This window comes from Solea solea, chromosome 15 (genome assembly GCF_958295425.1).
Source record: "Solea solea chromosome 15, fSolSol10.1, whole genome shotgun sequence".
NCBI classification, from domain to species: Eukaryota; Metazoa; Chordata; class Actinopteri; order Pleuronectiformes; family Soleidae; genus Solea; species Solea solea.
In genome coordinates, this window is record NC_081148.1 from 5472573 (window position 1) to 5493741 (window position 21169).

Genomic DNA, 21169 nt, shown 5'->3' on the forward strand with positions numbered 1-21169 from the left:
TGTAAAACCTCCCAGAGGATCATTGCGTTTTTAAACTAACCAGGACTAGATACCTCTCTTAATATAAAGCCACACCAAAACAGTACCTCACCAGTTGCATAGGCCTAAGTAAATTTACATCCTCAATAGGGCTGCAACAAAACAACAATTGATTACTAAATGAATAAACAAACTATTTAAATAATCGATTTATTGTTTGATTGTTGAGTGTTTTTAATAATTCAAACACGTTCTCTAATTTTCCTGCTTCTTTTTCCTGGTTGCCTTGCTCCATATGACAAAGATTTAATTAATACTAAAAGTAATGTTGGTTTGTGAACAAAAAAAACATTTGAAAACAACAATTTTTAAGTTTGGGGAACACCAATTAACATTTTCTGACACAACACATTAATCAATTATGAAAAGAATGGTTAGCTGCAGCCCTAATCCTCAAATATTAAAAAAATATATATATTTTACTTTACTGAGATGTTGAGGGCAGAATTGGTTGTTTGGTTTCCTGGCACAGAAGGACAAAATAAACTTCTGTAATTTAAATGGCATGACATTGTCAATTAGTGGTGGTGGTGGCTGGTGCAATAAGCTGGCTGGCTGGCTGGGTTTGGGTGGGGGAGATGGAAGGATGGATGGAAGGGGAGGAGCACAGTGAATGACATGTGAGGGCATGGGAATAAGCTGAGAATCAGTAGTGGTCAGGGAGGAGTAAGGGAGCTGTTGCCCGGATACCAGAACAGACCTTAGTCTTGCATCCACCATCGTTTCTCCACTCCAGGTAGCAATTAACAGCTGAGGTCCCACACACTGACCAACATACGGCAGGGGACTCTGGAAACAAATAGCACTGTGCAGGGGAAACCTACATCTGAAAACTAATTATGGATGCTAATTACGAGGTAGAATATTCAAAAGACCCCGTGGCATCTTTTCAGCCATCCCTCCGAGTCCCAGTAATCCACTCATAAAACAAACTCGTCTGTTGTAGCTCTCAGTGCTCTCTCATTTTTACAGGAAGGGATTTACTGCAGCAAAAAATGAAATAAAAGAATATAAAGAATGGATGGTCTCACATCAGTAGAAAGAGAACCACTAGAGAACTACTAAAAAAAGTTAAGAGCTGGCTGAATGCCCAAGTGCCTGCTGGCAGTGCAATACTCCCAATCTTCAATCCTTATCCTTTTGTATTTGTCAGTATTATATCTAGGATAACTATAAGCTGTCTAGGATCATGATCATGAAGAGGTAAATCTCATGTCAAATTAGTTATTTATGAATTTGAGTAAAATACAGAAACTTAAAATCTATTCCTTTATTTTTGAAAATAGCAAGAATGTTTGTAGGGTTCGATTCACACGGACTGCTGCCACTCTATTAATGCACTCATCATTTCATGTTCATAGGATGTGGAAAAATGTTTAAAGTCTAGTTTGAACTGGCCAGAAATGTATCTGCGTGAAATTAAAGAAGCTTTCTGTTCACAACTAGATCCCAGAAAAAACATGAGAATAACTTTCACTGAACTTTGAGTGGGAAAAAGAAACTGATGTGAATTCAGCTAAGCATGAACAGATTCTAACGTGAAAAGGAGTGGGGGCACAAAGGAGAAGACCAACAGATCAGTACAGGTAGCCAGGAGAAGGGAAGGGATGGGGAGGAAGAGGAGGGAGCTGAGGAAGGGTGAGGGGGGACGGATTTCATCAGTGGAAGGTGATAAACTTTGCAAACCTTCCAAACTTGTCCTTGCTGCATAGGAGAAGGGGGAAGCATTGGAACGGAGAGAAGAAGAGAAAAAAATCAAAACAAAGACCCCACCCAGACAAACTAACTGGTTCAGTGGTTGCAGACAAATACACACACACACACACACACACACACACACCCTCACACACACACATGCATGCACACACAAACGGTTTCTGTGCAGGCATTATCTGCCAGTCTAGCATATCACATAAAAAACACACACACTGTACTGACAAGTCACCATCTCGAAAATAATACCAAGTATAGTAAGCCTACCTACGCACCGAGACGCACTGAAAAGAACATGTTCATTTTAAGACTGCAAGGATGAGCTGAAATAATAAGGTTGTCACTGTCAGCAGCTCCACTGTCTCTGAGACGGAATAGTGTGAAGAAAAAGTTTGATCCCTTCTGTCTTCACTCCACACTTCTGCTTGATGGATGTTGCCAAGTAACTAACAATGCAGCACTCCGTTCCTCACTGGAGCACTGGGTGCTTCACTTAGGTTTAAATTTGTTATTAAATGGTTATATTGACATGAAACTAAACTTATTTGTGGACACAGATCTCACTGCCCGATTCTGTTGTGTACTGTACCTCTGATGGCATTTCTGAAATAATTAAGTCCAAAGGATCATCGAAAACTGGGTTATTCTGGTGGTGAAGCAGCAGCAAGCAGGATTTAACATGTAGCTTAATGCAGGTCAAGAAAGAGGCCCTTCTGCTGGAGTTCAGAACACATGATGCTTAAAAGATGGAGTAGGCAACACATTTATGGTCAAAAATAACTTTTCAATGTACTGTATATCAAGCAATCTACCTTCTCTAAACTGTTTCTCGAAATGCTGCTAAAAAAAATCAATAAAGGGAAAAAAATAACAAACAGAAAATTAGCTTAACCTCTTAACTATTAGCATTGTGCCCACTCACACTGCCTAGCCATGGAACATTCTCAGAGTTCAATATACTTTAATGAGAGGAATTAGAATAGAACACAGGACTAGCAGAGTGGTAAATACTGTTTAAATTATTTCTGTCAAAATCAGCTGGGGTAGTCCCCAGCAGGGCAGCATAGTGCTAGTCACCAATAATTTTGATGTTCTGAATATTTTTCTATAGATGCATAAAGCTGGAATAGAGGGTGCAAACTAAATTGAATAATTGATCATTTACTTATGGATAGTTGCCATCTGAATCATGATCAAACTAAATGGCAAGTGGAGGAAAAAGGTTTTTCTGCAGGTCCAACTAAAAGTATCAGTAAGTAATTAAAACAGCAGTGGGCTTAATTTTACTCTCACACTCCCAAAACACTTTATCAGGACCATAACACTAATACTGGGCCATTATTGTATTATTTAAGTAGCCTTTGTTTGTTTGTAGTGTGACTACACAAGATGATGGAAATATTACTCACTTATTTTTTATTGCTTACTCATTTTGCTCCAGCTGCACATTTATGCTGCCAGTCTCCTGTCACATCTCAAAAGTGTTTGCTCGAGTCAGATTTGTTGATTCAGGGACTACAGTGAAGTTCACTGCACATGGTCAGCTGCACTACACAGCTAGGGCACATGCACTGCAAACAGCATGTTAGGTTCATAAATTCATGCTGTTGATGAAATCCATATTTCTTAGACCAGACCACGTTTTCCAGTTTTCAACTATCCAGTGTTGTGACTTCTTGTCCACTGCAGCCTCAGGGCGTTGTTGGCTGACAGGAGATGAAACCTGACGTGGTCTTCTGCTGTAGTAGATCTGTCCACCTCAATGTCAGATGTGTTTTTCCATTCTGAGAAGTGTCTCTGCTCACCACAGTTGATAAGCGTGGGCATTTCAGTTACTCTGGCCTTCCAGTCAGTGTAGCTATTCTCTGATATCATTGATGTGGTGTTTCTCTTGCAGAACTTTTCCTCACTGCCACAGTGAACGTCATTGGTATTATGTTTTTCCACATTTTTGATGTGAACACTGACTGAAACTTCTGCTCTGTACCTGCAGGGTTTTATGCATTTTACTACTTGCAAACAATTGCTGTTTGGATAAGTACATGAATAAATAGTGGCAGTTGTACAGGTGTTCCTGATAAAGTGCTCAGTGAGAGTGTAAAAAATGTGTTTTTGGATTTCCTCCTGCAACCTCTTTACCTCCACTGACTAGATAAAGCACTCACACTAAAATACCCTATAAGAAACATCCATCCATCCACCCACCTTCTACCACTTTACCCTCCACATGAGGGTCGCCAGGGGCTGTGCCAATATCCCTGTTTTAATTTAGATTGTGTCAGGGAGGCATTTGTTTAACTTCCCTGCTTTCACGAAACAAGCTTTAATCAAGAAAATTCACATTTCATTTCAGCTATTTTCTAAACTGAAATGAAGATCTGATTTTTTCAACCATCTAATAGAAATAATGCTACAGAATCTTGCTGGAATTTAGAAAAAATCTGGTATAGCTGCTACTGTGTTTGTACCTTACAGGTTACGGTGCTAACTATCCTGCTTTTTATAACTGCACTTATAATTAATATAAAAATAAAAATAAAACAAATACTACTTTAGGAGACTATGCTGTTTACCAGAGTATAAGCAAAGTAAAAGAAAGTATGTAAGAAGCACTGTGTCCAAGACAAAAATATGATGTTAGAAGGTCCACTGGCTGAAAGTTAAGCACAGCAAACAAACATTTTTAATGTCATTCAGCGTAGATTAATAAAGGTGACTGAACAGGAAAGTGAAAGGAACAGATTTAAAGGTTTCCTGCGGCTAATCAGTGGGATGTGATGAGTGATTACACTTAAAATGAAAAAAAAAGCTGTGATCTTACCATGATCATATTAGCGTTATTGACAATTAATTGCTCTCCCAAAGGCATAAACCACAAACCAAGTCTGTCATCTGTGTCGCCATGAATCTAGTTTACACCACTGTTTAATTAGTTTGGTAGCAGTTCACCAAGGAATTTATTTCTCTCAGAAATAAAGTGTTTAATTTACTCTCAATTACCACTGATGGTGCCAACATCAGTCCAGAATGATATCACAGATTATTATCCTGATTCTTTGATTTCTAACTTTGGGATGCAAGTAGATACTGAAAAGTTTGCTAATATTCACAAGGTAAATGGAAGCTTTAAAACATGTGAATAAGATTTCAGGGTAGATTACGTTCAGAAGCGTTATGTGAGGCAGCTCAGGACAGATATATAGATGATGGGACAGACAGAAATGAAAAAGGAAGGAAGGAGGGAGGAAAGGAAGGGCGTGTTAGGAATAATTGCAGCACTCTGATTTTATCCTACTGCTCCAACTCTCTTAAAACATCTACAAATTAAAGTCAGATTTGTTAAGATAAAAATGTTATTTTATCAAAAGTTCTTTTTCAATTTCTTCTTCATTGAGAATCATATTCAAAGAAAACAGTACCAACAACAACACCTGGTGCTTTAGAAATAACTACACATGACTACACAACTGCCAGAAAATAGGAAACAGTATGGGCCTTCAGACATCTTAATGTCTACTCTGAACTCTTTATAACTTTGGTAGGACATAACTAACCTCTTTCACACTCTCCCACTTTTGTTTATTCATCACACACACCCAAGCACAAAGGCTTGTTCCACACAAACAGACCAACTACTCTTTTCCTCCCACACACAAACCATTAAGCATATACACATTTCAGAATCAGTAATTGTGTGTTACACTTTACATAACTGTGTGTGCTGTGGAAGTGTATAGAATAGATAGATAGAGTGTCTTAAATGATTCTAGATATCTGTGGAGAAATCAATCAATGTCTAACAGGCGCTCAAGGTGTTATCAGCTAAAATTATGAATCAATTACTCAGTTGAGTGAGCAAGATATTATAAGGGAACATATATTGACACTGGGCCTTTAGTGTATCTTTTTTTTAACATGGTACATCGAATTTTTGGGATGTTCTGTTCAGATTCTTTAAAACTGAATTCTTATAACCAGCGGTGGAAGAAGGATACAGAATATTACTCAGGCGACAACAATGAATCAAACAGTTAAATGTAATGAATGTATAACAAGGTAAAGTACTAATTCTACAGTAAGATTATTAATAGTAATGGAGCAATGTTTAAGCAGCACATTTTAACATGATTAGACTATGTAGTAACATAAATCTGGTGATTCCTAAACTAGAGACTGAGGCACCACACAGGGTAACATGGTAAATCTAAATAAGAAAATAAATATTGTGCTTATAATACACATATATTTAACTGTATGTCAGATATTGGACATCTATTATCTACATGAAACCTGGTAGGAAGTTGAAAGATGATATTGTCAATGGTAAATATCATAAACATACCAAGTGGCCCAACCAGAGACTATCAGTATTTTAATATGTACATGTATGTGACAGTAGGTTTAAAATATGTAAAGAAACTAAATGAAAAGTCAAGTAAAGCAAAGTATCTCAGAATTGCACCTAAGTCAATACTCAGTTTCCTTCTACCACTGCATGACCAATATTTGTATATTGGACCAGTAGCTTAAGTTACTGGTACAGTGATTAATGACAGATCTTTGACACACAATTGCTTTCGCTTTATTTTCATACTAATAAGCAATGGGCTACGTGCTGCTAAACGTGAGCTTTGTTGAATAAAGAAAAGCTGCTAAACATATGCGAGAGGCTTAAGAAGCAGACAACAGCTACATCTGTGGTTCGCTGTTTTGATCTTTCCGTGTGGAAGAGACGACGCCCGACTCTTAGCTTAGCTTATATTAGCCTGCAGCCGCCGCCATTACCAGCCGACGGCAGCTAGCAGCTACTTACGCTTCAGCAGGCCTGACGGTTTCTGGAGATTAATTTCAAAAATTCCGTTCTAGTAGTGGCTTTTGTTTATTAATAATTTACATTTCTGCTATAAAGACGAGAATTAGTTTGTGTTTTATCAAATGAAAAACCAGTTTACACCGTAAAACCAATTAGCAACTTTACCGCAAGCTAACAGACGGCTAGCTGCTAACAGTGCCCATATCCTGCTTCCAGAGAAATCATTTGGGATAACGTAAGTGTCCATGTGTGCCAATATGTATTTGTTTATAAAATATAATTAACAACGGATGATATATAAGACACCAAGGTTTTTATAACCAGGCGTTTAAGGACAGTTGATGCTAGCTAATCAAGCATTCATACTGTATCACTGACATTATTATTGACACTGGTGTGGATGCAGGTGCAGATGCGTTTTTCTAATGTGTGTTTAACGATACTATAATGTGAGTGTGTGTGTGTGTCTGTCTGCGAACCTTTTTGATATTGTAAACACGGGTCAACATCCCGATGCCTCGGTCGTTTAGGATGGTTAGTTTTTCTGCCAGCTTCTGCTGGCTAGGCTGCATCACTCCCCGAGACATCTTCTCGCTGTTCAGTTAAATCTCCAATTAAGTCCGGGAATTAAAAAAGAGAAATCACAGATCTCCACACGCTCTTATAGAAGGAGGTGAAAAAGAAGCAGTGCTTGATGCAGTTGTTAGATTTCGCCCATGTTCAGGTGGTCGGGGACAGCGGCTTCCTGTACTCCACCCCACCGTCTCCCTGCCTGTTTTTTCGGTGCCAGAGATGAGGAGTTGTCCTGGTTTTCTCAACTAGGGCTGGATCATGCTGCGTTCACGTGACTCTCGTTAATCGTACAATCTTTTCTGTACATCAATTAGAGCAGTACACCATTGAAGTAAACAGATACCATTTAAACCAAAACATTTACCAACCTATTAATAATCATAACCTTTATTGATCAAACTCTGACAGTATGCAGTGTGTTGTGTTGTGGATAACAAAGTGAAAAATCACATTTTACCAGACATCTTTTTAGACTTGGCACTGTATGGTTTTGTTTCCCAGAAAAAAATAATGTATTTTTCCAAATAATTTGGCAATTCAACACGTTTTTGTCTGAAGGCCACCAGTGGGCCTTATGCATATAAGGTACATTAAAGTGCAAACAGTATAGACAGCTCAATGAAGACACACAAAGATAACACAACATCAACAACTGTTATGTACGAGTCAATTAACAGCAAAACAAAGGAAAACTAAAGAGAGAAATGTGTATGTATGTATAAAAAAAGGATTAGGGAAAGACATACATACATTTAAACATGTTTATTAATGGATATTCCAACAGTAGTAGTCTAATACAGTTAACACCTGGAATAATATATATCCCTGTTAGTAACCCCCTCTGTTAGTTTATACGCAAGTGTCAAATTGTATACGCATAAACAGATAATCTTGTCGTAAACTGGGATTATTTACTGTTTTACCGTGAGTCCGCGAACGCATCATGTTTTTGACGCAGCTTCCGTCTCGACTGACGCTCGCTCAAAGCCTTTATTGCTGCAGCACAGATTCTGCCCCGTGTCATAAACGCTACCGGTGGTATTATTACAAATGTAAGATTAATGAAACTAATATCTAAAGGTTGTCTGTATTTTACCTGATTTCAAACCGTTTAGACCAGGTGGGTGGGTTCAGGGAAATGACTAGGCTTCGTGAATCAGCCATCACTATCGGTGGTGGCAAAACGTATTACAGTACTCACACATTTTGTTGAAGTAAAGATGGAAACCACAGTGTAGAAATATGTGTTACAGCTTTGTATTAACATTGTTTTAAAAGACCCGGATTTAATATTTGATGATTCAAGAAGAAACACGGAATTAAAAATACAGAAATGAGAAGCACTCGTCACCATTCAAGTGTATGGTATTGATTAATTATCTCTTTGTCATATATATATATATATATATATATATAAAAAATATATATATAGTTTAATACTGTTGATAATGTTGATAGATTACATAAATTTAGTGTTGTAAAAATGACAACATTGACTTCTGAAATGTAGTGGAAAAGAATAATCAAAAAGTATAATCATTTAAAAATGATATTAGGTAAATCTGGCCATTTAATGGCTTACTTTACAATTAAAGATTTCACATTTTGCACATGAGTTCTGTGTTGGCAATGAATGGGCCATAAATTGAAGTTTGCCAGCTTATCATACTCACTTTTTTCAGTTGTCATATAAAACTGTAAGACATTATTACACAAATTAAACTATTGTATCATTCTTAAAAATGGCTCTTCCACTGAAAAATATAAAAATGAATTTGGTGTATTTTATTGGTAAATGTTTATTTTATAGGCTTCTTAAGTGCTGAACATAAAAACATTTTGTTGTTTTTATTTTGCTTTACCTAACGCTGACTTGTGTGGGCTTCAGTTTATTTCAGCTGTAAGCCCTGGTGTGATGCATTCGCTGACTCAGGAGATCCAAGGGTTCTCAAAAAATTGCCTGAAGAAACAATGCACTCATGTTACCACGGTGACAGGCAGGAAGCTGGTGGAGAGGCGGCATGATGGTGCAGAGCAAGTGGAAGAGCTGGAGGAGGGAAATGGATGTGGATTTGTAGAAGATAAAAGTTTGGACCTTCAAGTTGGTGTCATTAGACCCTATCTACTACTGGGTAATATCCTTACAACTTCTACTACTACTACTACACAGTAACTTTTGCATGCAGTGTTAAATCAAGTGTATTTGGTCCTTATCAGAATTGGTGTTAAATTAACTCTTTCCCATATTTTAGACTGCAACATTTACTGTGTACTTGTACTGCTTTCCAAGTGCTATTTTTACCACCACTAATGCATTCACCACAACAACTGCAATACATTTTCAGACCAAAGTTATCACTACAGCTGATGCTACTTCCATAACTACTACATCAAAAATAATTACTACCTCTGCCATTAGTACACATTAAAACAGATATTTTAACATGCCCTTGTAATGCTACCACTACACTACCATTATCACTTATCTACTGTTACTTTTATTTTAATATTAGAACTTTGAGAAAAGTTAATCACCAACAATCTAATTTGTTAAAAGTGAAACTTTCAATACAATATGTTTATATATTTATAGAGTAATACAATCTGTAAAGGACTTTAAAGGACTGTAAAGCCATACAAAAATGGTAATTTAGTAATTTAGTAACTTGTACTTATCTGAAATAAGACACTCAAAACATGGGGTTCACACTATTGATGTTCTACAGTCTTTATCAGATAAATGAACTCAGGTCTCACCACAAGATCTAAAAATGGAGCTTGGGTCACATGACAATAAATGATCATCACATACGGTTTACTGTGTATACTCTCCCTGTTGGTTAGTACACTGTCATCCTACAACAACTACCATTACTGTTACTACTACAACATGTTACGCTGTACTAGTAAATGGTAAATGGAGTATATACAGTATATTGTGCTTTATAATCATTGTGTTATTCACCAGCCGTACCTTATCATGGAGCTCGGAGGAGCTAGAGATTGAACCACTGCCTTTCAATGTAGGTGACAACACTACTATGTCATAAGTGCCAGTTCTTTAAGTTCAGAGTTCACATTGTTGACATTTTAAATATGGCAGAGCCCAAGGTAAAATGGAACATTGTAATTTTTGTGCAGAGATGTTTTAATTCATATTAGGAACATTCACAACGGACTATTTTTGCGTTTGTGTTCAGTATAATGTGTGCATTGCATTTGTGTTTGCGTTCTCACGACATAAACATTTGAATACCGAGCACATCGTTTTCAATGTCATCAACACGGGTTCACAGACACTGAGTGTGAGCCAGCATGCACCCTGAAACTGAGGAAGCGAGATGGAACTCAGCCAACATTATATTGATTTATTTGATTACACCTCTGCTTCTCCTGCTGTGACCTGTCAAACTGTCTGCCATGAATAAAAGCCTATAGACCAGCAATGGTTTATTTGAAGTAACATTCAGCCTCATTGCTCGTGTTACACAGACAGATATTATGACATGTTTGTAGCAGCACACTGTCAGTTTTTGTGGGAAAGTCTCAGTGGACCTTGCAAGGTTTTAAGTGTCCAACAGTATTAGTTTCGTGCCATCTCAGTTGTTTCAGTATTCCAGTCCACAAAGGCACGAGGTTGTGGTTTGGGCCCTAATAATAAATATATAAATAACCCCCTAATAATGAATAAATCAATGTCATTAATTTTGAATTTGTCTCAGGGAGCATGGTGATCTGTCCTGCAGCTGGAGGATGCAGGATGACACCCTTACATGTCAGCATGTATGCGTCCTGCTGACACGTCCTTGGGCCTGACATTGAATCCCCTCCCAATGCTGCGGCGCTGTTCACGTCTGCAGCTAACACTGCGCTTTGACCTAACTGCTGTAGAGAATCAAAGGCAGAATTTCTCAGCCGGGATCAATGAAGTATTACATCTGTTGGATTACATCGGAGTGACTTTTTTCCTGCAGGGCTTCAGTCCTGCTTTAATAGCATGAAACGGCTGCTCATCTCCCCAAATACAAGCTAATTACTCTACATATCACCTCTCTGATCATCTAACAATGAAATACTCGATTTTTCTTCCTTTTGTTGAACCATTTTGAGGCTATCAGTCACTTTGGCAGGCAGCCTTTTGTCTGATGCCCTTGTTATAGTTGTCTTATCACGTTCCGGTCCCCCATGAGAGAAGATGTGAGCTCGTACTTAGGGCATTCAGAAACTCACACTGTAATTTCAATATTTAATGGAGTTGCAGTTTAATATTCTGCTATTCTACGGTAAATAATTATGATTATGAACGCAAACATGTAAAGCAAAATTGTAGACTTAGAGAGCAACAATTCTAGCTGTAAATGATAACATGTCTCCTTAAATATCTTTATTATGTCTTATTTATAACTTCTTTTTAAGGAAAAGCTGGACGTGAAATTAAGTTCTCAGCTATTTCTGTTCTATACACAGTGGAGCCTGTTCTCTGTGCTAATGAAAAAGTTTTGAAACTTGAAACAGAACATTTTGTGAAGGAGGTTTTTTTTTTTTCTAAACCAAAGACTTGCTGTATGTGTTGCATTTACTGTGTAATCAAACATTCAGTTACAACGCACAAGAAAAATCTTGAATTAGCCGACTTACTGCAAAGTTAGTCGCTCAAAGGCATTAAGAGCAACCTGAAATTCAACCGTCAAGCAGATACACAGGATATTACTTTTTGATATAGAATACGGTAATGTTTTGTAAACATTTGATACTATTTTAAAAGAAATACACCGACACTGATATGCATATGTGCCTGAGCTGGTTTGCCTCTAAAGATCCTCCACCCTTTGGATTCAGATTTGTGTCCAAACCTCCATGAATTTGGCATTATATGAAAATGACTTGGCTAATACTAAGAGTGCATATTTGCTAAGATAATAAGCTTCTGCTGCTGCACAGAATCTACTCTGGAAATATGATTGAAGCCCCACAATCCTATTCTGTCTCCTGCCTATTTATTTCGTACACATAATTATCCGTCCCTTGCTATTTAAGACCACCATGAGGAGTTGTTTGACAAATTGAAAGAGACTGTTGTTCATTCTGTTTTAAGTGTCTCCTTCAGTGATTATCTGCTTGTCTCTGCTGAGACGGTCATTTGGGTCGGCTTGCTCTACGGTCTCTCTCGTTTTATTTCCTCCATTAATCTTTGAGCTGCTTCCTCTGCTGTATTAGTCATTCAAACTCTTGAAGGCTGTTGTCATGAAAAGTGCCCTCGCTTGCTATTTTCAAGAGAAAATGGAAAAAATTCATTCTCTGCAGCTGTATAAATGATTGGATGTTTATTTCAGCAGGTTTTTTTAAATACATGTCTAGTGCTACTTTACAAATCATTTGATTCCTTCTCTGTAGAAAGCCATTCTGCGCATAGTTTCTGCTGACTGATATCTTCCCTTCTTTGTGCTTTAGCTGAGTTTTCTGTCAGTATATTTTAGTCATATGGATGGAGATACAGTGTCTTGTGACTTTTGTATTCTTCTGCTGAAGTTTTAAAGTTGCAGTGCGTCATTTTAAGTGTTTTTTTGTTGTTGTTGATGATGTTGTTATTATTCTGCCTCTGTTTGTTCGTTGTGCACAGAAACTATATGTTACGTTTATTGCTGCGTCAAGGGAAAAGGGGCGCTGTCAAGCAACCTGACTATGGGAGCATTTGTGTGTATACAGCAGCAGTGCAGCGTTTATCCCATTACATTACTAAACAACCAGGTTTTCTGAGTCATAGAAGTCACTTCTGAAACTTTTAGTGGATGCTTCTTTATGTTTTCACTCGTACACCATCATGTTTGCAGCCGTCTTAATTAGTTGCTGTTACCTGAAACAAATCACTTCCTGTGTGAAGTGATTTGTTGAGTATGAGATCCAAACACAGCTTTACTGAGAAACACAGAAAGAGTCATTTGGAGCTGATGGACTTCAGAATTGTCACAGTATCACAGTATAGGATTACGTTGCTATGTTTTTAAATATTACTTGGTTTATTTATATTACATTTGTTTTTACAATGAAGTGATTCATTACTCAGTTTAACAGTTGTCAAAACATATTTATGTAGTGCGAGAGGAGACGTGGGTTGACCCAGGGCCTTTGTGTTCTCCCTGTGTGTGCGCGCTTGAGTTTTCTTCATCCTCCAGTTCAAATAAATGCAGATTGAGTTTAGGTTAATGGGAGAATGGGCTTTAGATTTGAATGTAAGTGTGAGTGAATGTTGGACTGCCTCTTACCTACTGTGAGATGGGATTGGCGCCAGCTTCCCCCACAAATGGTAGACGGATGATTGACTTTTCCTGATTCCAAGGATGACACTTACAGATCACTTACTTTCACTCTACTTACTAAAATAAAATAGAAATAGTTCTAGTTAAATTAGTGTGTGGTGCATATGAATGAAGTTGTTCTTGTTCTTTTCAGGCTCTCAGGATGCAGCCCATGACAACGACACCCTGCAGAGATATAAGGTCAGTAAAGAGGGATCAATAGAGGCTGGCATGCCCTTGCCGGGTTGTGATCATATGTGTGGTGAGATTAGAGGTGTGCTTTACTTGCATGTGTGCATGAGCCAGCCAGTAGCCAGAGGAGCTTTGTGACTCATGCAGTGACAGTGTAGCTCAGTAGAGGGAGTAAATGATTACAGTAAGTCTCAGCGCTGCTCCTCCACATCAGAGAGATGTGACGACTCCTCCCTGCAGTGGCTGCTCCCAAGCACGAGCATAAATTGCTGCCTGTGCAGTCTCAAGATGATGAATTGGAGAGATTACAAATTCCTTCACTTTCTGTTTCTGGGATGAAACCTTGACTGCCTAATAACCAAACCAACCATAAATCCCCAGGCAGCTATTAAAACCCAGGAGACTTGATAGCAGGCCCAGAGGACGCTTTATGAAAACCTGCTGTTACTAGTGAAACATTTAATAAACATTTAATGGCATCAGGATAAAAAGGGCAGTGCACTAAATGTGTACTTTGTGTGGAAATCTGATCTTTAATCTCGACTGTTGATGCACAATGAAGACATTTACATGCACATCAGCCGTAAAAAAACGGATTATCTGCATCCGTGCTACACCGTATCTTACTCTCTCACATGTATAACATCATATCCACATTTCTGTATTGGCTGACGTTGCTCAGTGGCTGAGGATAATCACAGTTGGTCTGTCTGAACTCTACTGCGTAGTTAATCCTGCTTGTTTCACCAGCTTCTTCATCTTTACTGGATGAGAAGTGCAAAGAAAAATGTGTCATCTGCATTGTGTAAACATTCAGAAGTGTTGAGTTTCAGAACGTGATAAAATGATCGTTTCACACTATTTCGCTTTTTTCCCTCAATCATACTTTGTCAAAATATGGAAATAGTAGATGTTAAAGTTTATGTTGTATAGTTTTATACATTATATAGAAATGTCCATTTATTCTCTTTCAGATTGACTTTGTAACATCTGAAAACTAAGTTAAGTTACTAGATAAATAAACATGAAACCAGGAATTCTGATCTGGTATTTAAGTACTGTGTGTTATATAAGTATATAACAGAACTCTAATCTCTACAGATATAACGCCAGCCTCATCCTTTAACGAGAGTAAAAATAATGTTTTAGCAGATGTTTGATGCCGTGTGAAAAGCCAGTGAACATCACTACATTGTTGAGATAAAGAGGAGGAGAGATTTTAGCCCTCTGAGGCTAAAGCTAAATTTAAGCGAGAGTAGACAGATACTGCAAAATGAATTGGAGCCATCTGTCTTGTTTCCCGTTTCCCCCCTCGCTTCTTTTCTCCCTCTCGCTCACACGTTCCTCTTCATCTTTCCCCCCTCTCTCATCTGTCAAACCCTTTTTTTCCCTCTTCCTCCTCGCTCCGTCTTCGACCCCACTCCCCCAGCCACGTTCAGATTGTGTCATGTCATCGATATGGCTGACAGACAGAATGTGCCTCACACTCGTGCCGAGGCAAAAACAGCCTTTAAAATGAGTCAATATTCAGGGGGTCATTTGCTCTCTTTTGTCTTTGCATCTCTCAGGTGACTCATGTGCTAAATGTGGCCTACGGAGTTAATAACCTGTTCCCAGATCAGCTGGTGTACAAGACACTCCAGATCCTGGACCTTCCAGACACTGACATCACGTCCTATGTTGGGGAATGCAGCTCCTTCATAGACCAGGTTCAAGAGCAGGTAAACACGGGCAGGCAGCCACACACACACACGTTTCTAAAAAATATAAATGTTACTGATTCCACTGCATCTACAAAAGCGAAGGTGGTCTCTGGTCAGAAATGGTAGCATGCAGTGACTTTGCTTCCTTCACACACAGGATACATGTTCCTTTGTCCACACTGTAAATCAATTCAAGTGTAGCCTGACACAATGTGATTCCATTGACCAGAAAAACCTGAAGGGCATTTAACCATCATATGCTGCTGCGGCTGCTGCCTGAATATCCACAGGCTTTTTCAAAAGCGTTTCCACTTGGCTCCACTTTGACCTTTGAATTCTAGGCGGTAAGAATGGCAGGTGGAGTTCACCATGGCTCTATTCATGGGACCTCCTCCTTTTCAATTTTTGTGTATGAAAAACACCAAACACTGTGACTGTTATAATGCGGATGATACACTATATATATATATATATATATATGGGTGTATATATATATATATGTATATATATATATATATATGTGTGTGTATATATATGTATGTATACATATATATACAGTATATATATATATATATATATATATATATATATATAAACATACTACTTTACTACAGAGCTGAAATCCCATACAAGGTTTTTCAAATTCAGCTATCTATCCCCTAAGGGACAAAGACAATTTAATAATCTCTTGCATTTATTTACATTATAGTATTGTTAAAACAACAAGTTTTAGTGGCCGGAGGCGTTTGCACAGTACTGTATGTTCAATCACTAATGCAGTTACTCAGTTTGTGTCCTCACTAAGACAAGAAAGTGGATCACGTCCAGTTCTCAGATCTTTACACTGGCTTTCTGTCCATCATATGATTGATTTCACACGCTTGCTGTTTGATTGTAAAACACTGGCCAAAATAAATTTTTGAACTGCTGGTGAGAACATGGGGGGGCAAGTTTCTGTGCAACACATATTGAAATAAACTCCCATAGAGTTCTTTTAAATCAAAGATGAAGACTTCTCTATTTACCCTTTTCATTTTATTAGATCACATAACTTTTCATTTCTTGCTCTGCGCCGCTGTAACTTTTATTTTCTATTTTACACCCAACAATTTTTTTTTTGCATTGTCTTATATCAATTTTAGATTTTGTGTTCAATGTTTTTCATAATTTATGTTTTAATGATTGCTGAGAGGTTTCCTGCAGTCTCGCAGCTGTCCTGGCTGAGACGTACGTCAGCACATCAAATATTTGCACAGACAAATAAACAAGATGCAGCTTGTGATTAAATGAGATTTAGTTATACTTGTAGGAGGAATTTGTTCACCTTTGGGGAGTTAGGCAGGCTGTTGCCAACCTTAATGCTGAACTAAGCTAAGCAGCTGCTGGCTGTAGCTTCATATTTACCGTGCAGACATGAGAGTACTCAATCTTGTCAAGTGACTCTCGGCAAGAAAGCAAATAAGACATAATCTAAAAACATCCCTTTAAGTCAAAACTATCAGTATTATCATCAAAGTGTCGGTCTTGGTGTATAATTGGATTAATATCATCAGAGGGTTTCACAGTGGTAGGTGGGCCTCTACAGGGGGCTCAGAGCAGTTTCAGGGGAGGCTCAGTGAAAAACTTACGTTAGTTCTAAGATAATCAAAAGGGTTTCTGCGGGAACAGATTAATTGTGTGATTTGGTTAAAGAGATTTAACCAGAGTCAGATCATTAGGTGCCAGAGGACAAACCTTCTTCTTCTTTTTTTTTAAACCAAGTCTGAAAAAATGTAGCAACAGCAGTCTACACTTTGACAAAATTCCTGTTTTAATCATGGATTAAATGGGATTAAATTGGCTTTTTGACCACTGGGGATGTGTTTAATCTGCATTCACTTCTGACTCTGCTATGCGCACAGGTGTTATTGGCCTCAGTCCCGATCTGCATTAGTGGGGATGCAAAACCTGTGTGAAAATGCTAAACTGTACACTTCCTGCTTCATTTGGGGCAACGAGCCAAATTACAGCATAATTTACAGTGCAGCGCTAACACGGCCATTCATCATCTGGCTGTTAGCATGGAGGCTTTTTTAGTAAACCTTACTTTTTCAGAGACAGTTCTCAATGTTTTTATTTCATCCTATTTCCATCTCATTTTAAAAATACTCAGTAACTGTGGAGTTAGAATGAAGTAAGAAATAAAGTAAAAAAAAGTAACGTCTGTAAAAAGTCTAAAAAAAATCCTCTGTAACATCTTCCAATTTGTTTTGTTACCACTTTCTTTGTGACGTCACCTTTCACATATGGGTGTCAAAAAAACACCCCAGGACAGAACAACCATTGTCAATGGGAATAGTGTTAATGGGCTTTTTTTAGCAGCTTCCCATGGGTTAAATAATCCCGAGTATACCCGCTAATGTTCTTGTGAAAGAGGCTTAAGAGAGAGTGAGGGGCTGACATTTTCCTCATTTTGTTTTAGCTGATTTTTAATTTTTAATGTTCTAGTCCTATGAATGTTTAAACTGTGTAACAATGTACAAATAAACAGTAAACATATTCATCAGACAAAAGTAAAAAGTAGACTATTTCTTTGTAAGATGTAGCGAATAGAAGAATAAAGTACCCTTTTTTTTATAGTACTTCAACAGATGTAGACACATCAACACAAGATTCACAGCCGTAGTCAAACACCGTCGAGTTTCATCGTTTTAGCAGGTAAATCTATTTAAACTTTTCTGGATCTACTTTTCCCCCGAGAGGCTCCTGCAGCCTAAAAATGCCTCTCTTTTTTTTTAATATGTGATGAATTTAACATCAGTGTGTTCACACAGCTCGTCTGCTACCTTACTGTGACACGTTTACACACATCTAACAGTCGTTTATCTGTAACCCAGCACAAGGATGAGATGGGTGGTCAGAATACCTATTAAAAGAGCATGCTGGGGTCATTTGATGTTGAAAGTCAAAATGTGTTTTCCTGGTAGAAACTTGCTTTTCTTTCTCTCTCGCTCACTCGTTCTGTGTGTGTGTGTGTGTGTGTGTGTGTGTGTGTGTGTGTGTGTGTGTGAGGAGATTGACCGTAAGCAGAACATAATGCGATGTGAGCACTGATAAGGAAACATCCGACTGGAGCGCAATCAAATAACAGCAAAACAAGAAACTCTGACAAAACCAAATTAAGTCTCCATGTTTGCTGTGATGGATTATCTGGCTCAGGCAATTTTCACTCTGTAGACGTTTTCTTTTTTCCATACAAACACACACACATATGCTGTATATTTAGAGCGAGGGAAACAAGGCCTGATAGTAGACTGCGGACACCAGCAAAAAAAAATATTACAAAAGAGCAGAGAAACCTTTGTGATTGATAGAAACCTATTACAGATATAATTCTCTGTATGTTCTCTGTGCGCTTCATTTCATTGTATTTTGCCCCGAGGAGCTGTCTGATTGGATTATATTGTTGAAGGCCAGGCACAATAACATTGATAACATGTCAATTACAGCAACCAAAGTGCTGCATGTGTGTTCAGCCAATTTAAATCCGCTGTCCCTCAATGGGTATTGATCGACGTGTTAAAATCAAAATGTGCCATACAGTGTCTGTTCTGCTCCATTTCAGCCCGAGGAGAGACTCTGCTGTGGCGGGAGGCTCCACGTTTAATATAAGAGACAAACGTGTCAATACGCTGCGCTTCAGAGCCCAGCCGTGGGCCTGCACACACTGTCTAAAGATGTGGCTGGAATTTTAAAAGTTTATTTTCAGCCAGGCACTCTAGGCAGTAAAATAATTACATCAGCATTAATATTAATCGTATCACACATTTGAGCTCACACAGATGCAGACAGATTTATTCTTGCGTCTGGCTAATGCTGTTCTCAACGATGCCGGGGAATCAGAAATTGCAGATGTTCACAAGTTAGGAAATAACTGTGGTTTTACACTCATTTACCAGGAAATGTTAATCATCTTTGAAAAAATAAACAGCCGTGTGGAATATTTATTTCTCAGATATCAGGTCACATAATTGCATATTATAAAGAGAGCTTTCGTTATCAGGGACAGGGACACTGTGATACTGTACATAATGTAATCAAGGTGTTGATGCTTGCTGTTACATCACAGACTACATTTTCATTTTCAGAAATAATAACAGCATTTCTGAGTATTCTTGTCATCTCAATCAGATGACACATTCACAGCAGTGAGGGTACACATAAAGGTTCCAGGAATATGATTTTTTTTAAACGTGCCTTATTCAAATGAGGTTAATGGTCGGATAACTTGTGTCCATTCAATGTTGTTGACTTTTGAGCACAGATAAACGGACTAAACAAAACTCCTCCGGCTCTATTTTATTTGAGCAGACAACAGACAACACAGAATCCAAAAAGATTCTTGTAATAGTTTGAGTGAACTCGCCCTTTTTTAATCGCGAGTAAATACGTGTTATTTGCCTGTTTGCTTGAACTGAACCGCCACTGAACATGCTTCAGTTCAGACAAATGCCATGTTGTTGCTGCTCTGATTTTTCTATTTGACCACTTGAACATGTGGAGGTTGTAATTTCGGGGACAGGATTCCTGTCTTTTATGCCAGAAGCCTTTACGGCATAACAATTTAAACCTAATCACATGCATTGAACTTTGTTATTCCGGTTAGTAGATTCTGGGGACTTTTCTTTATATTGACAATATCGCCCACTGCATTAGAGTGAGTAAGGAAGATGTTCAGATCAGCAAACTGTTCTGTTGGCAGAATGGCTGAAAATGACCCAGTGGTAGTTAACTTTTATAGGAGCTGTAAACAGTTTGTATCAGGTTTCTCTGGCGATGAACTGCTACTGATACTCCATCCAACAAAAGCAGCTAATTTAGGCGGTTTATGGGCTGTGAATATGTGCAGGTTAGCAACGATGGCTAATCACCTTGGAGTAACTCCCTCTCTCCCCCTCTCTCTATCTGTCTCTCCTTAGGGCGGTGTGGTGCTGGTCCACTGTAACGCTGGTGTGTCGCGCTGTGCATCCGTAGTGATTGGCTACCTGATGCTGAGGGAGGGGCTGCTCTTTGAAGATGCGTACAGCCAGGTTAAGCTGGCGAGGCCTTCAGTTCGCCCAAACCCCGGCTTCTACCAGCAACTACAGAACTACAAACCATGAGAGAGGAGGAAAAAAAACAGCCTCACAGGACTGTAACAACAAATCTGGCAGAACCACTACACACTATTTTGATATTTTAAATTAAATCGTCTAATTTGCAGCTTTGTATTTTTCCTGTATGCCAAATGCTCCGTGTGTAATTTGCTCTAAAGAATGTATACTGTAGGCACAAAAGTATTTTGTCAGTTAACGTCAGTTAATCTAAGTCTAACCTTTGTGTCAAATTGGAGAGGATGTTCCTCTTAAAATAACGTGTTTGTGAGGTCACAGTGACCTTTACAATTCAAAATTCAACCACCATATTGTAATCCGGTCATCTTTGAGTCCCAACGAATGTGTGTGTGAGATGTTATGTTCTTAATTATATCATGTTCATAAACACATAAGGCCACTTTGACCTTTGACCTCTACAATATATTCAGTTCATCCACTTGGACAGTGAGCGTTTGACCTATACCCGAAGAAACTCCCTTGAGGAGTCTTTGAGAGGATGAAAGGATTGATTAATGGAAGGATGAATACACTGATGGATGGATTGGTTCAAACATGTTAATTCAGGCAGTAACCTCAAGCGGATGACAAAATGAACATCAAACTATGACCTGGCCCTTAGCCGTTTTTCTTGCAGAGGTAACTTCCTTCCTCTCTCGGCAAAACAACATCCATTTTAATGGCCTCGCAGCTGCATTGTCTATCAAT

General features: G+C 38.4%; 2 protein-coding genes across 9 annotated transcripts in view; one reads left to right on the forward strand and one right to left on the reverse strand.

Moving 5' to 3' along the window:
* The window catches only part of nckap1 (NCK-associated protein 1), a 32501-nt gene extending 25124 nt beyond the window's left edge, over window positions 1-7377 (reverse strand). For 4 of the 7 annotated variants that reach the window (XM_058650804.1, XM_058650802.1, XM_058650803.1 and 1 more), the window contains exon 1: window positions 7045-7377. In XM_058650804.1, the coding sequence (XP_058506787.1) occupies window positions 7045-7152 (108 nt within the window). In that variant the 5' untranslated portion in view covers window positions 7153-7377. Of the gene's footprint in view, window positions 1-1725; window positions 1744-7044 lie in introns of all 7 variants that reach the window. The other 3 variants (XM_058650798.1, XM_058650801.1, XM_058650797.1) reach the window with 1 other exon arrangement.
* dusp19a (dual specificity phosphatase 19a) lies at window positions 6509-20570 on the forward strand. Of its 2 annotated transcripts, none has more exons than XM_058650805.1 (5): window positions 6509-6800; window positions 9027-9270; window positions 13589-13635; window positions 15195-15347; window positions 20288-20570. In XM_058650805.1, exons 2-5 carry the CDS (start codon window positions 9054-9056, stop codon window positions 20468-20470), a joined length of 600 nt encoding a protein of 199 aa, XP_058506788.1. In that variant the 5' UTR covers window positions 6509-6800; window positions 9027-9053; the 3' UTR covers window positions 20471-20570. The 2 variants fall into 2 exon arrangements, with proteins under 2 accessions (XP_058506788.1, XP_058506789.1); XM_058650806.1 differs by lacking the exon at window positions 6509-6800 and adding an exon at window positions 8104-8190.
* The last annotated feature ends 599 nt before the right edge of the window (window positions 20571-21169 follow it).